Here is an 18,168-nt window from a genome sequence, read left to right on the forward strand (position 1 = left end):
TGAATGACAGGACAGTAGTGATTTTTTACAACATTTTTTCCTCACAAATGATGTCTTTAATGTGTACAAAGCAACAAGAAATATTTTAAAACTTGAAGAAAGGTTTCGTCATTTTCATTTATTCATATATATTTGCTTTATTGTTTCCGAGCATCCATAGACTTCAGTTCTTTCATTTAAATTTAGCAAGAACATCCTAAACCTTTAGTAAACAAGTCTTCTAAATACTTTCTAAAAAGAATGTATTATAGCAATTGCCAGGACTTTTTTCTATTCTCTAAATAAACGTTTTCTGTGCACATCTCCTGCTTACTTGCCTGGCAAAATCCTAAATTTGCCATTCCATGATGCTATCTGCAATGCTTGTAAGGTCAAAGTGAGGTCAAAAGCGGAGCTTGATGCTGGTTTGAGAAGTGTGTTGATGCCTCGATGCAAGTTATGTGTAAGCCCCTCAAAACGGGACTACTATTTCTGCAACCCCCATATTAAAGGAATAGTTCACTCAAAAATGAAAATTCTCTCATCATTTACTCACCCTCATGGCATCCCAGATGTGTATGACTGTCTTTCTACAGCAGAACACAAATTAAGATTTTTAGAACGATATTTCAGCTCTGTAGGTCCATCAAATGCAAGTGAATGGGTGCCAAATTTTTGAAACTCCAAAAAGTATATATAACCATTATAAAAATAATTCATATGATTCTAATGGTCTAATTAATGTCTTCTGAAGCGAAACACTATGTTTTTGTTAGAAATTGATTAATATTTAAAACTTTTTTTTACTAAAAATGTTCACTTCCGGCCAGCTCGTTGTGGAGGGTGCCTCTCGTTATACTGTAGATATTCATATGTAGATCCCTTCTTATCGGCTGATTCTTTGAACCGCAATACTGTTTTGACACAAAAGCAGTTTATGCAGCGGTTTGAGAAAGGAGCCAAACAAACAGAGCAATTCAAAATTCAAACCAATTCAAACAGCTCTCCTTTTTGACTGTTCTAAGATGGCGCCACAGTTGACGTATCCAAATCAGCCGAATGAGGCATTGGAACTGTAAAGCAAAACATCCATTCCTAGAAAAACAATTCATTTTTGCAAAAGATGTCTATATCCTCCTCCTTATAGGAGATGGCTGTGTCTTTGGATATGCCTGGCCTTCAGTCACTTCTTCCTGTCTCCCTTCTTTTTTTTTCTATATATCTCACTCTCAGGTGAGGGACATGCAGGCCATGTAAGCCTTAGATAATGAAGTCTGTGTATGCTGAAAAAGGATTGAAATCCTTTTAGTGCTGGCTTATATAGACTCTCTTGTTTGCATTCAAAGGCACCTCTCTATCTCCTTCTCAAACCCCCCTCCTCTTCTTCCTCTGCCCATCATGTTTTGATGTTAACTAATGGAATATGTACAAAATTCTCCTCTGGTGGATACTGAGCTAGACATAATAGGCATATCTGAGCTTATGACCTGAAAAATGTCTTCCCAAGATGCAGACCTTCTCATGTCCTTCTGGGATTGCTAAGCTTTCCATACAAAAGCCTGCTCCTTGTATCTACAATACATTTGCTGTAGGTGAATTACTAGTCTAGAGGACAAAAAAAGCCAGACCATTCTTGTAGCATGATGTAGCTTATGATTGAACCATTTAAGGGAAAAGGATGTGATGTCTAGAAAATATTCAGAAAAGCTACGGTATAAGATCTAAGACAATTCATGAAACACATTCATCTTGAAGGAAAGAATTATTTTGAAATGTGGATGAAAATGTGCCATAAAAATTGAAATCTTGCATGCTCTGCTCATGAATTATGAACGCACATCTTCCTTAGCACTGAAATGAAACTCCCAGTCTGCTCCTATTATTGAAAAATGAGTTCAAGAACAGGAGCTCTCAGCATTAGCACATATATAACTCAAAGAAAAGGTGAAATACAATAGAGAATAAGCATCTTAAATATTTGCTGGGGAAACCAAAGGAGCTACTTGTCCATTGTACCAGCCACTCCTATATTTATGGATGATTTCACATGATCCAAGAAGTCCTGCTGTCACAAAATGACTTCAGATTTCTTAGATTCCTTAAAGAGCACTTCATATGTGAGCTTATGTAAGACAATCCTCACACCAAAATGGTGGAATCAACTTCCCCTACATGTGAGAACATCAGAATCCCTCCCAATGTTCAAGACACAGACTCTCCTTTTTCACCAATACTTGAATTAATTAAAAATAGTGTTATAGTGTTGTCCTGATAGTATTATGGCTTTCATGAACACATATTTTTACTTATTGACTATATTTTCAGAAAAGTGGTTGACTAGTCAATGTTTCCCTTATGCTGATTATGGCTACATCAGCCAAAGCAACAAAAAGTGGTAGAACCCCTATTAGGTGTATTTGTATTAGATAATCCTTGCATATTTGTATTTGTTTACATAGAACTTTTTTACTAGCGGGTATCTTTATAAATGGCATAAGTAAACCTAAAGCACTCTTTGTAAGCCACTTTGGATATAAGCTAAATGCCTAAAATGCAAATGTTGCTGTGGCCACAAATTTTAAGAGAACAAAATTTCTCAGTTCCTTAGGAAGCATTCACTAGGGGGCACTCTAAAGCCTACATCCAACCGAAAGAAAAGGGCAGGTTAAATAGAGGGGAAGCAAAGGAAGAAGAGGTTGAAAGAGGGTGATGCCTCTGGCAAGACTCTGGCAAGTGTTATACAATATTTATCCGAACACCTGTGAGATGACATCACATTAACATGACACTCTAGTCAGCCATTTACTCTTAAGTATTCTCACAAGATCTGATGAAGGTGAAGACTCTTGCCTTCATACTTCTCTTGCTTACCAGCCTTTATAATTGCAGCCTTTATAAAATTCCAAAATGAAAACAACCTTGGAAGGAAGGAATAAAAAAAATGGTGGGCTAACAAATAAGGCATTAACCCTAATTAGTATGGGAATTCAGAGAGAGAATTTTCTGAGCAAAATTACTCATAACTCACGCACTATTAAACCACATTAGCGTACTTTCACTTTTATATCTCTATTCAGAGATGATTAGCGCTATCTTTACAAACTGTTGCTTAGCTAAGCATCATAATTGGACAAATGGTGGCATATTCTTGGCTTTGTAGTCATGGATAAGCATGGCATCCTACCTTGCGAATGCCTTCTTTTGATTCTTCCACATTGTTTTCAGCTCCTCCTGTTCGATTGATCATCCTCCACATCTGTGAGTACATAGGGTCTCTCTCGAAAGGGTTCATGCCTTTGCTGCGAACCTGGTCATAAACGGCAGAGTCTAGAACCGTGCCATATGGCAGGTCTGTCTGCTTTGCCAAGTCCTGTAGAGACCTGAAGGGGGACAATGAAGCATTTTATCATTGAAAATACTGAGAAATGGGACTCTTGGATTGATGCCTGGAGGTGTAATAATTAAAAAATGTAAGCATTATACACAAAATCTACAATGTTAATGCATGAATACCCACACTTGATTGAGCTTAATTATGCAGGCATAACATTGTGTGAATCCATTCAAAAGCTCCATCACGCAGACACTCTCCCACTCATGTTATGCCAAATACTGTTTATTCAGCAGTTTGTGTTAATATCTTACATCTAATTAAAAGTTAGCCAAGCAAGGGACACTAATTCACTGCAGTAATATTTGCATTAACCAAATAATCGAGACACACAATAAGGATGAAGCCCTCTCAGTTTCACTCAAAATAGTGCTGTTCTCATTAAAGCATTTCAACAAAGTCTCACTTCATTTAGAAAACTGATAATGATACAAATTAGTGCTTTTCCACTGTATTAAAACAACCTAATGATACCATATATGACTGACTCTGTGCACACAAGAGCACATTAGAATAACTATGTGAACTTCTAAATATACACCGATCAGCCACAACATTAAAACCATCTGCCTAATATTGTGTTGGCCCCCCTCATGCCACCAAAACAGCACCAACCCACATCTCAGAATAGCATTCTGAGATTACATTCTTATCACCACAACTGTACAAATGGTTATCTGAGTTACCGTAGACTTTGTCAGTTCAAACCAGTCTGGCCATTCTCTGTTGACCTCTCTCATCAACAAGGCGCTTCCATTCACAGAACTGCTGCTCACAGAATGTTTTATGTTTATGGCACCATTCTGAGAAAGTTCTAGAGACTGTTGTGTGTTAAAATCCCAGGAGATCAGCAGTTACAGAAATACTCAAACCAGCCCATCTGGCACCAACTATCATGCCACGGTCCAAATCATTGAGATCACATTTTTCCCCATTCTGATGGTTGATGTGAACATTAACTGAAGCTCCTGACCCGTATCTGCATGATTTTATGCACTGCACTACTGCTACAAAATTGACTGATTAGATAATCGCATGGAAGATTGTTGGTGCCAGATGGGCTGGTTTGAGTATTTCTGTTACTGCTGATCTCCTGGGATTTTCACACACAACAGTCTCTAAAAGTTACTCAGAATGGTGCCAAAAACAAAAAACATCCAGTGAGCAGCAGTTCTGCAGATGGAAATGCCTTGTTGATGAGAGAGGTCAACAGAGAATGGCCAGATTAGTTAAAACTGACAAAGTCGGTAACTCAGATAACCGCTCTGTACAATTGTGGTGAGAAGAATATAATCTCAGAATGCTATTCTGAGATGCAGGTTGGCGCTGTTTTGGCGGCACTAGGGAGACCTACACAATATTAGGCAGGTGGTTTTAATGTTGTGGCTGATTGGTGTAAATTTGAGCAGTCACGGACAGTGGGTGCGCTGCTTGGTGCCATTGAGATTCCCGTAGATAGTTGGTCTGACCTCTAATTCATTAAATATTATAACATCAGACAGCTGTCGTCTTCAAACCAGACTCCTCTAGTATTAATCTCCGCTAGCACCCTTTGAAGATTTAATGAACTTGGCCACAAATGTTAATCTTTTATTGCTCCCAATTAATCTCGGCACTTAATCCCCGCCCCTCCCTAAGAATTGTGGTCATGTGTAGGGTGTCATTTGCACAGAGAGTTGCCATAAAAATGGCCTTTGAGTACCCTGCAGTACTATAAAACACCACTGCAGAGCTACTGAGCAATGCAGGGCCAGTCTGTGACATTACATTTTCAATGCTAATGCAGATTCTTTGTCTTTGTAATCTACTCTGTGGCTCATTGTGCACATGAAAGCACTTAAGTAGGGTCAATATTGAACGTAATTGCCTCTTTATAGCAGACCTGCACAGATTGCGTGATTTGGTGAAAATGTAAATATGCCATGTCTATATCATAGTAATGAGTGCAGGTTAATCCATCTCTGTATTTGTTTTATACTAGTGGGAAATTTGCAAGCCAGCAATGTGTTTTTTGTTCCAGCAAAATTCAATTAGCCACAAGAATAGCAATCTCTCCGTGTATACACTTTTCATACCCTTTATAGGTGACCATCTGGTGCCATTGAAATGCTATAGCCGCATAGCTGATCTATTTACTTGCCCGGGAAGTTGGCATGGAGGGAATGCGACTAGCCAGACTGCAGGCAAAATGGCATGTTTGTGAAGAAAAACCAATCTCGAGAAGCCTGTAGCCTGGCCCTCCTTCACCTTAACCAGATGGACATGTCTCACAGCCATGCTGAAAGCCGATACGTCTGGAACAGAATTGTACAGTCTGTTTTCTAAACCATTTTTATATTTCTAAACCTGCTCGTTTCAAATTAACCATTTAACAATATACGTGAATATTCAAATATGCTGCCTCACAAGGACACATTGCAATTCAGATTGAAACATTAAGGCTATAGTACAGTATTTGATTTTTCTTTCTTTATGAAAAGCAAATTGGATGCAATTTTCTTGTTTTCATTTTGCATATGTCAGGAAGAAAGTGAACATCAGTGATGTGTTTCTTGTTGGAAAAGTTGTATTAAAGCCAGCAAATCAGGGGCACAGTGTTGCAAATTATTCAACACAATGGCAATCAGAATAAACTAGACATATCTGAAGTGTTTAGCTTACTCACAATAAGATAAATTCTAGTTGAACACATCTACAGCTTTATACCAGCCATCACTGTGACATAAGGTGCATAATGTAAAACAAAACAAAAAATATAAAATTTTCACAGTTCAGTTTTTACTCTGCATGGATTGATCCATGATTTGACTTACTGAGTTTTTGATTACTTTCAAATCTTTTACCAACCTTTTGAATTTAGCCGGGCTGGAAAAGTTTTCAAGTAAATGCATTTGATACCAAAAAAGGTAAAAGCTGTTTAAACTACTGAAATAAAAAGCCTGATGAATTGAAACGAGTGAATGCATAGATTTTGTGTTTACCAGTTAAAAGCTACGTGGGGTAAGTGAGAGTTGTCAATTAGTTGATGTTGCCTTATTTAATTAACACTTGGTTAAGATCAGTAAATCGGTAAAGAGACAGATAAACATTAAAATACTCCACTATTTGGCCTTGAATCTGTCTTGCTTAAAATTTGCACAGCAAATAAATAATAGGATATTAAGCAGACTGCACCAACAGCTATACTTTTATAATCTATTAGGTAATGAAACTTCTATCTCAAGACAAAACTGTGTAATTGTAAACTCAATGTGTTTCAAACCCCCTCCCGCCCCCGCACAGCTCATCTTATAAATCTTTCAGCTCTTCCTGACTGAACAGCTACATCGTCTGCTTTTTAACACAACAGACCCCTGGGTGAACAGTTTAGGCTGTAATTATTTCTGTAATGACCCTGCCATCATCTACACATTAAAAGATAATACATTTAAATTTATGGAAATCCTAATTAGGTACATAGAACTAGAATCAAGCGATCTAAACACAAGCTCATTAATGATAATCTAATTCAAAGAAAAATAAACAAACTGAGATCTCAAAAAAAGAAATACTCTCATTTCACTAGTAACACCCCCATGCCCATCACCTACATGGTTACATAACGAAGGAGATGGGGATCATACAAGCACAATTAACTCTATCGCTGCTAGCCATCACTGAATTTGATTAGCCTGTACCACATGCAAGGGATGAGAACTCTCAGAGAGAAAGCTGGAACAACTGGAGTACATATTATTGTACATTTTTGTGGATTATTATTTTCAAGTCATTAGTGGCTTGATTCCCTCGAATAATTAAAACTGTGGAGCTGTCATAAGATCGTTCTGTTTGTTTGAGTATCTTGACCCGCTCGAAACAGCAACATTAGCTCAACCAATGGCGTGAGTTTGGGGCAGGACTATCTGTTTGGCCAACCAATGGAAGGTAGGGGGACTGGTTGGGAAACCTGTTTGAAAACAGTCATTATTTTTGTGATTCCATTTCGTGACACTAGTAGCTTTAAATCTATGACCGCTAGGCATTGCTGAATCTAAGTAGCGCAATAAATGCACTGGATTTGTGAGGTCTCACAGTGGGCAGAAAGAAGGCAGTGACACATTCCACAGTGAAAAAGCAGGGTTTGGAATGGGTTTGAATTTGGGTGTGTGTATGTTGGGCTCCTCTTGACTCTGTGCGCTCATCCAGGCAGTTTAAATGAATCGCCGGTGCACAGATATCTGACGTCATTCTCACTGGAATGATACATCAAATTTGTGCAGCAGTAAATTAAAACAGGGATTTTGCATGCCCCCGAAAGAAGCTCTATAAACACACCCAGACACACACACACACACACACACACATTTTAAATATTTATTTATATCCACTTGACATAGAAATATAAAAAGGACATAAATAGTTCAGATGCATGTTTGCAAGAAACTTGTTACACATGTCAGTATTCAATCCTTTCCAAAACATTTAGCATCTGGCAGTTACTGCGTTCATGCGGGTACCTGCTGCCACACACACACACACACACACACACACACACACACACACACACACACACACACACACACACACACACCCACACACACACACACACACACTGTTAACTTATTAGTAAAGAAGCATTTTGAGCGCCACATGACCAAACTTGTGTTGGGGTCTCAAGCGCATTTAATGACACAAAGTCTGTGAGTGGAATTGAGCACATCTTTACTTGCATGTAAGGAGCAAATCCATGTCTGAGTTTTTGTGTCAAGAGTATAATTGATTTAATTATCTGATTCTTTCTTTGAAGCTTGCTAGAAGGAGAGAGGTTTCATTTTGTTTGATGAATGGTACTCAATGAATACACTTCCTCTCTAATCCTAATCAATGATGCCTGAAAATCATAGCTTTTTTTTAGTAATGTTTAAACAACACTAAAACCTGCAACCACAACAACATATTTAGCCCAAATGAAGCCACATCTGAATGTTGTTTTGTTTTTGTAAAGATGATTGCTGAAATATGATGCAAAAAAGTGACATTCTGAATAAATTTGTGCACTCACTGAATGGAGTTCTCAATGCGAGAGATGGTAAGGAAGGCAGCCAGATTTGCTGTGTAGGAGGAGATGACTATCAGAGCAAACAGCCACCAAACCCCCATCATCATCCTTGTGGCCAGAGTTGTGTAGGGCACCTCGCCACCTATAGAGGGAACAGGAGAAAGGAGTAAACAAAAAAGTTGCTTCATTTTTCATTGTCTTTTTTGGATGGGGCTTAACACTGAGGACTGTGCTGTCTCAGAAATTATATCAGATGTGCAAGGCTACAACTTTCCAACCTACAGTAACTGGGGAGAAATTTGATTCAATTCAAGTATGACATTCAGATTCTAGTAAGTTCATCAATTGATATATTACAAAACCATCCATTGCATATAGGCAGGCCTGCCCAAACTCCCGACTGGGCTCCTGAAACAATACTGTAAGAGGCCCCCTACTGTCTGGCCGACCGTGGTTGTTTCCAAACTAGAAACCTTCTGGATTAGATTGATATTAAACCTAAGAAATAAATTATTGCCAAACTGAACAATGACAGAATGTCCAGAATTAAATCTGGGATGGGACACTAAAAAGTTATTCAAAGTAATATTCTCAATTGATCAAGTAAAGTTTTATTAACTGTGAAAATTGTACAACCTTCCCCTAATGCTATACTTGTAATGCCCTTTTTTAATGTAGAATGTTTTGTTACAGTGCATTCCTGTTTAACCGTAATACATATTTTAATTCAAACTAATTTGGATTCAATTTAATTAAATTCTGATTCATTTATATATGTTTGAGTTATAATGTCCATTTTACTAACATATGGAGGAAATTCATTAATTTGTTGTGTTTCAATTAAATGTTTGGTAAGTTGTGTGTTAACATCTGCAGGACAGGATGAATTCTATATACATTTTCACTTAGCCACTGAAAACAGGCAGTGAGTAAAAGATTGATCTTGGGATTTTAAGAATCACTATCTGAATGGCTCAAATGAAGATTGTGATTAATCAGAAAACTGATTTTATTTGTATTTATTTATTTATTTATTTTTTTAATTTTAAATGTATTTATTTGGCAGGAGCTTAAATCAGGACATGTGTTCCCTGGGAATTGAACCTACAACCTTATCATTAGTAGTGCTTTGCTCTACCATGCAGGAGCAATACACTACAGCAGATGAGCTACTGAAAATTATAATAAGAAAATTACAGCATAGTATAAAAAAATGCAGTATAAGAAGGGCTTATCTTTAGAAGTGTAGTGTAATGTTTTAAAGGACTGACAAGGAATGGAAGCTTGCAGCACACAAGAGGGTGGGGGAGTTGGGGTGTGCAAGACCCAAACCACTGTGACTTTGGGGATGGAAAATCTCACTTTGATGCACAGAAGAATAAAACAAAACAGTTGTAATGTCAAATCTACATTTCCACCATCACCACTGTCAAAGCAAAAAAACCTGTCTGTTTATTCTGCATTTTAGATCCCTCTAATTCCACAGCCACATGACAACGGCTCCTCTTAGAAGTACAGCACACCACAATAATGATGGATATGCACAAATCAAGGCTTGCAGCTACACTGAGGACTGTTAACAATTAGTCCCATCTATCCTCGTGGCTTCCCGTATCTCTGAAGCCTTGCGTGGTAAATGCCAAGAATTTCAGCACTCAATAAGGTATCTGACAACTCTATATCTGCAGGGGTCCACAGAGATGAGCTGTCTCATTAAAGAAAGTTTTTAGATGACTCACACGCATACGTCCCGCAGGCTGTGTACTCTCTGCTTCACACAAACTTGGTGCGGTTTTAATTTCAGCAAACAAATCCATGACAGCGTGTTAGCCCACACATTTCTTCTAAACATCTTTCTAGGGTTTTCTTACTAAAGAACCCCACAGACTTTAAGCTAAGGGAGCGTCTACATCTGCTATTTAAACCAGAGATTTTGGACTTCAATTTGATCAAATGTCAGAGGATCCCCAAGAAGCTCCTTCTTCAGCAGAATGTGTTCTGGTGTCATACAGCATCTCTCAAATCATGGTGGTAGCCTTCAGATTTCCTTTTTATGAACGGGTTAAAAGTCCACCATATGTTTGCCATTCTTTTTACATAAATAAATGTAAATGCCCTGAAGCAGTACAATATCTGAATTTCTTTCTGATGACTAACACTAAAACAAGGCTGATATTTTGATTAATTTTCATTTGACTAATTATCATGCAAACAAAAATAACATCTGTAAAAGTTCTCTATAAACACTGAGACCATTTTTTTTTAAATTAAGCCAATCAACATTTCCATACCCACCAGTGCCTTAAAGACAGGAATATTGTTTTCTATAAAAACACAAACACATTTGCTATAACGGGCATCTAAGCATGGTAGTGCAATGTGATAAAACTGATAGCGTGGAAACACGTAGGAGGTATGACTGGTTTTGGTTTGTAACCTTTGGATGTTTTAAAGCAAAGACTCTATGAGAAAAAGGAGAATAAAAGATGACATTGCTAAAATGTGTTGCTAATCTAACTCCATTAAATTCATGTTACTGTAGTAATTAGCTCTGTTATGGATGTACACATATGTTTAAGATTTTAACTACGGTGTATGATCACACAGAACGTAATCAAATGCTAAGAATGGTGCAGCAACTCTGCACTCAAACTTGCTAAACAAAATCACAAAGTGGAAATAATGTGATGTCTCAATATAAATGACACAAAACAACACAGCTACGAGAGGCCAACTAAACTGGAGTTTTAAAGTCACCTTTTAGCTAAATATTACTGCAATGACAGAAAACAGTCCAAACTCACACTTTCATGGATTTGTGAGCAATGTTAAAACCTCCTTAGCATCCCACTTAATGGTTTTACCCTGAGCAAAGATTTGTTCACTTATCAGAGAGAAGCATCCAATTGTGGTATTCATAAGACCGAGAAAATATGGAAAAAATTTAATCTGTAGGCATGCATGGCCGAAACCAGCTATGTGGTCACCGAGGTCCGGACCTCGGTAAATGTTTAATATTCAAAAAGAAATTTCTAAGCAATATACAACTGAACAGCACACGACTGCAATTTTTAATTGCGTTAGATCAGTTCATATCAGGCAAATTCATGATAAAGTGCAACGCAAAGAAATATAATTGTAATTTTGGTACAATTCTTGGCACCCCACCCCAGACCTCACTAATTTTTAAACCCTGGTTACAGCCCTGATTGCATGCATAGGGAAAGAGGTTTATTTGCATATTTCCAAAAAACAAGTTTTTTTGAAAGATGGTTATTGACCATCTATACTTAGGACACTCATACATCCACATTTATAAGACTGAAAAATCGATTAAAATACAAAAATTTCAATAGATCCTGTATAGTGGGAGAGTCCAAATAACTGCGGCTTATTTCATGTGCACCAGGGGTGTGATTGCATCTGCTTATCTAGGTCCTATAGGCCATGTTGATGTAAATTGTTGCTCCCTCATCCTTGCTCAGCCCTACACTGGTAATAAGAAGGGTTCTGGTGTGAAATGTAAGTAGAGTATTGATAGGAGGCATGGCTGCCATTGAATAGGGTCCTATTATGAGATATGATTGGCAATGAGTATAGAATCATGTCAGGGCTTTAGCAGAGGCTGATTGCATGCCATTCTCTATGGCTGCAGGATGTTGATCTTTAGAAAATGAGCAGGAGTAGGTAAAGTAGCTTTTATCTGCACACCCAGCAACTGGGGTTGAAAGCGCCCTGCCACGCACATCAAATCAGCAAGCACTATTTCCAGCAGGTTTCTAACTGCTTGCTTAATATTCAGCAGCGGGCCAGGGGCTACACGCTTCTCTCAACCCCTAACTGTGAGCTAGCACACACTGATAGAGAGAGAGAGAGAGACAGATAGATAGATAGATAGATAGATAGATAGATAGATAGAGAGAGAGAGAGAGAGAGAGAGAGAATGTGTATAAGACAAAAGCTTTTAAAGGACGAACATGTTTCTCACCAGTGCATGAGATATTTGTGCTTGAAAGAGAGAATGAAAAGAAAGATCTAAAAATGAAAGTAAAGAAAAAAGAAAGGAAGATAAGAAGGGAGAAAAAGAACAAATGAATGGAAAGAAGGACAAAGAAAGAACTAAAAGAAAGTGAAAGTACAAATGTACGAAAATAAAGATAGAAAGAAAAGATAGACAGAATTAAAAGAAAGGGAAAGAAAAAATGAAGGAAAAAAAGAAAGAAAAATCCTTTAATATTAGCTGAAAACATGTATGCACCTTTAAATATCATATTTTTGTAGCCTACTACTGAGCTATTTATTCAGCATCTCACATTGTTTAGTTTGTTAAATTCAAGACACATAGTAATTGTTAAATGTTAAAATATCATTAACAGCCCTTGTGCACTAACACAGGGTAGATGTTTAAGGTGTCAAAAACATCTTTTCTTTTTGTGTTCTGGGACTCTTATATCTCTTGATCTGAGCAGACAGGACAGTGTGGATTAAGTGGATTTCCAAGTGGCACAAGCCATCATGAAATGCAATAAAGAGCCCTTCATGGCTGTTAAAATTCATTCAAATAAAGCTGAGGTTGACTGCATCCACAACTCCTCAACTCACTTGCCTAGAGAGGCTAAGGAAAGGCCAAGCAAGGTCTGGAGGATTCTGTCCAAACATCACAACTTTTGGGATCTGTAGCACTTGCTTCCATATTATGCTGACTTTCAATTTTTTTTACAGTACAATGAACAAATCCTGGTACCAAGACATCATGACAATGAGCTAAATATAATTAATTGAATATTACATGAATTAAGAATCATTTGAAGGCTGTACATGTAAAGCAACTGCACGACTGATTAAAGACCCCGTTTACACCTGGTATTAAGATGCGTCTCGGGTGATCCGATCACATGTGGTCAGGTGAGACATATCGCTGTTTACACCTGGTTGCTTAAATGCGTCTCCTATGACCACTTGTGATCGGATTTGGAGGGGAGGGATTTGGAGTTTCAAGACAACATATGTTACTGTATGATAATTAACCGCAACAAAGTCAGAAAAGACAAGGAAAGAGCAGAACTGTCCATTATTTTAGTGGATTACTGTGATAGGGACCAGAGCATTCACGAAGAGATTCACACCGTAGAGAAGGAATGGTGTTCCAAAAAGATGTTTATTTTGTTGGAGGTGCAAAATGTGCAAAAAAATCAAAATAAATACATTTTAAAGCAAACATAAAAACAAAGTTACATTAATAAAAAAAAAAAAACGTCGTCCATCTTCTAGTGGCGGCTGGTTTAAATACACAATTTTCCCACCTTTGCTAATTGGAGCAAACAATTATTTTAAATAAAATTAACCATCACCTCTCTTAAAAACAATATCATGGAATAAATACATAAGAACGAGATAAATGAGAGTTAAAACAACACCAATAAATACAATAAATATGACGGATAAAAACATTTGCAAACTAAAACCCCAATAAATATTGAAAATGCGTGAGTAAAACAAGAAACAAGTCCTTTAGACACTTTTAAATCCTGTGATGAACACAGATTCACAGGCTCTCCATCACAATTACCTGTATTAACCTAAGCTGCAGATGTTCGTGCTTCTCATAAGTCCCTGCATGTTGATATCAGACACACTGAAGAAGATCCGTAAAGTTTTCGAGTTTGTGTTTGTATCCACTTTTAAACATTTTCCAATAGGACATGTTTTCCTTTTCAACTGCACGTAACCGACAAAGTTTAAACTCTTGTTTTAGAGCAGCGGTTGATTGACAGGTGAGGGGAGGCACTTCGCTGCTTACCGGGACGCATACAGGGCGGATTAGCGTTTACACCTCAAATGTAATATGGGTACATGCAAAGATTGATAATTTTTTTTTTTTTTTTTTTCCCCGTTTTAAAAACTCAGGTTCAGAGACGTCTCTCACCAGTTAAAGCAACTTCAAATAAGCCCTTTGAAACTACTGGTGCTGAACATTCAAAGGTTTATTCATTGCTTACTTGTAAAGCCTTAAATCTCTGCAGCACCTTGAGAGCTGGAGATTGTAGCATCTGATGAGTGCTGTTAGTTTTATTTATTTATTTCCTTTCTTTCCACAAGCCCTCTGGCGATAAATAACTTAAGGAAAAACATGTTACTCGTTTCGCTGGAGCGTTGTTCCCTGCAGCATGTCACCTTTATTTCCCTTTCACCACACCAGGCCTTCCAAGTTTGAGTGTGTAAATATGTGTATGTTTGTGTGTATATGTGTATATGACCATTTATGTATATGGCATTTATTTTAGCCATAAAGTATCCCATTATGAGGCTCGCTGGCAAATACTGTCATCAATTTGCATACAGTTTAACGCTCTGAAGCAGGACCCCGACTCCTGAACTGCTATCGCACCACGCAGCCACTCTGGAACTTTCAACGCTATATATCAGCAAAAAAAAAGTAAATAAACCGAGGAGTGCACCTCCAAACACAAACACTTTTTTTAGTCACAGCTTGCAAGATGGCAAAGCAAGAAACATATACTCACATGGGTAGATGATGAAAAGGAGAGCTTAGAGCTTAGGTGAGAGCTTTGGTAGTAGAGTAGGCATCCCAAAGAGACGATAAATTTAGAGGGATCTGAACAATGTGTACTACTGTATCTCTTAACGCCATCTTGCCTAAGATGGTACTCCCTAGTCAAGTAGCATTCTGTAATTTTTCAATGAGTAAACACAGTTTTGACATGTTATGTGCCATACAAATAAAGACCACTCCACTTTCAGTGATGCAAACACAACACGAAAGCAAACATGTTTTCCTATTCAAAATGCATGCGTTTACTGTAGCCCACTGTGTGATAACACCTGATGCTTCAACTTCTTCTTTGAAATTAATAAATGGCTTTGTGCTAAGCAAAGCACAAGGAACTGTGAAGGAACATTCTCAGGATGTGGCCCAAAAAACCTTTATCTTGTAATATCTTGTCATATTTATTATGCCTTTCCGTATGACTCCATACGGAAAGGTCGACAAATAAAGTTGACAAATAAAGTTCTTCTGAACGCAGATGATTGATTATTTTTAGAAACAAAACAATACTTATATACTTTTTAACTACAAATGTTCACTTCCGTACATTTCTGTGACACGCACTCATGAGAAGGATGACGTAAGCTTGTTGGTAAGGTCACGCATCACGTGGAGGAGGAGGCAGGAAGTGCGTCATTGCTTACAAGAGAAACTTGCACAGACCACAGACCAAGTGCCGTTCACAAACCAAAACAGTCCAAAACAATTTCAAAACAATATATATATATATATATATATATATATATATATATATATATATATATATATATATATATATATATATATATATATATTGTAGCATCTGGACCAATCAGACACACAAGTATTCATTATTTAATGAATAATCCAACAGACGTATCAAGACCATAACAAGCAAAGGTCCAAGTAGGCCCAAGCAGACTCCGAGATGTCGGCTCTCCCACTAATCATTATCAGCTTTTACTCTCCCTTTGCTGACACTAGTCCAGCAACTTGTGGACCTCAGAGACATTCCAGGTGGGGGAAGGTAGCCACAAGCAAAAGCAAAGGAATGTGGAGAAGAAACTCACTCTATTCCCCCATAGGAAAGAGACATAAAGCCCATAAAACAGACTTTTCTTCATTAATTTATAAACAAACTGTTCTATAAATGAACATGCATATCCTCAGGACATTGTGTGTATGATTATTACTGTCTCGTATAGTGTCTTTTGTACTGTATATGCATGCTTTATGACAGAACCACTAGATATGGTAAAATTTTTGGTATCATGCTTCCTATCAAATTAATTCTTGTGGGACTCTCTGCACATTGGTGTATCTCAAAGCCTTATAGCATGCATTGTATGCTTGTTATATTAATCAGAGCATAAAGGGGTACAAACTGCCAGCTTACTCCAATCATGTTTCCTGCTGGAAAATTGTACCTTTCTCATTGGTCAAGCCAAACTCGAGAGGAGTGACCTCCCTCAGGAGTTAAAGGGCACTGTCGGAGTGACCTCTCTCCTCTCTTCTCTCTCTCTCTCTCCCTTCTGATCATGGTTGAAGCTCGTGTGGGACCGGAAACACCCGGTCCAACCGCGAGGTCGCGTGCCAGCAGGCCTTAACACATCAAGCCATGTGTAACTTCCTCGACCATAACAGAGTCAAACTAACACCGTAAGTTCATCGTTTCTAAATATGTGTAATATTATTTTCAATAAGCCATGAGAATAATATTACTCCAATAAGAGAATTAATCATAATTCCCTTATTAAAGCTAATTCCTTACAATAGAAATTGTGAGCAGATACAACGAGACATTGTATTACAATTTTAATGGTGGAGAATTTTATTCAGACAAATAATCTAGTTATTTGTTATTTATCTAATTTATAATGGTTGTCGAACGCGACTAATTCCATTATAAATTTCCTTACGTAATAATGTAGAATAAGGACAGTTTAATTTAATTCCTAGCTCACACATACTGTTTCCCTACATATAATGGTGGAGGTACGCGGGCACTTTAACCCATCCCGTGTACATTTATACTACCAAATTCGCTACAATATATAAAAAAATTAATTTCCAAATAATAATAAAAATAAAAAAACACATTACTGCAGTAAATATCCATCCTTTATTTCGGAGCAATTCTGCTGCGTTATCTACTTGTGCTTTTTCTTTAGCAGAAATATATAGGCTATATGACTGTCAGGAATTCAAGCCACACAAGTTGTAGTTAGTGAAACCAAGTGCGAGAGCGTTTACTGAGATTCACAGGATTTACACAGTGAGATCAATGGTACAGGTGATATCACACAGAAGAGAAGCTTCACAAACTGAAGAAGAGGCAAAACAACAGGGTAAACACTAAACAGATATCGATGAAGTTCAAGAGCAAATACAGACAGGTAAATAAACATGTGTGAGAGCAGTGCGGTCAAACTAGAGTCCTTTGTGTGAGACTTTACAAGAAGTGGCGTGAAGGTGAGTTATTTAAAATTTGAGTGCAAGTGCGGTGAATTAGAAATTGGGTGATGAGGAGCGGAGCGCTAAAGGAGGTGCAGAGCCCGAGGGAGGCGTGACAATGACAACGTTTTCACACACACCCGAGTTTGCTGGAAAAACAGCACGGTCACAGCCGATTAATTCAGATATTGACCCTTTGTTTCTTTCGATGGTCTGAAATCCTCAGAGGTAAAATGTTCACTGCACACCATCCAATATTTGAAAGAATGTAGGTGTGTACTGATATCCAGGTTCAGCGCGATAAGCCAGAGCTTTAATCGCTCATGATCATGTATAAGCAATTGATGAAAAGTTTATATTTTTATGTTTATACATTTTCATTGGGGTCTGAAGGTTTGAAGCATCCAGGATACACATGCCAAATTACCATTTTGAACAATACACTTATACAAATACAAATCTACAGCAAAGACAATTAAACTTTTGTACAGCAGTCCTTCTCTTGTAAACAATGATGCGCTTCCTGCCTCCTCCTCCACGTGATGTTTGACCTTATCAACGAGCGAGTCATCCCTCTCATGAGCGCGCATCACAGAGATGTACGGAAGCAAACATTTGTAGATAAAAGGTATATAAGTATTGTTTTGTTTCTAAAAATAATCAATCGTTTGGGTTCAGAAGAACTTTATTTGTCGACTGGAGTCGTGTGGATTATTTTGATGCACTCTAAATATGCATTTTGGACCGTCAAAAAATGGA

The 18,168-nt window shown here is 37.7% G+C and overlaps 1 protein-coding gene across 2 annotated transcripts in view; it reads right to left on the reverse strand.

Annotated features, from left to right (window-relative positions):
• Window positions 1-18,168, reverse strand: part of LOC127424243 (glutamate receptor ionotropic, delta-2-like) — a 618,756-nt gene that overhangs the window by 41,336 nt on the left and 559,252 nt on the right. For both annotated transcript variants that reach the window (XM_051669247.1, XM_051669248.1), the window contains exons 12-13: window positions 8,412-8,550; window positions 3,164-3,359 (exon numbers count right to left, since the gene is read on the reverse strand). In XM_051669247.1, coding sequence (XP_051525207.1) covers window positions 3,164-3,359; window positions 8,412-8,550 — 335 coding nt within the window. The remainder of the gene's footprint in view (window positions 1-3,163; window positions 3,360-8,411; window positions 8,551-18,168) is intronic.

Source organism: Myxocyprinus asiaticus, chromosome 33, assembly GCF_019703515.2.
Source record: "Myxocyprinus asiaticus isolate MX2 ecotype Aquarium Trade chromosome 33, UBuf_Myxa_2, whole genome shotgun sequence".
NCBI lineage: Eukaryota > Metazoa > Chordata > Actinopteri > Cypriniformes > Catostomidae > Myxocyprinus > Myxocyprinus asiaticus.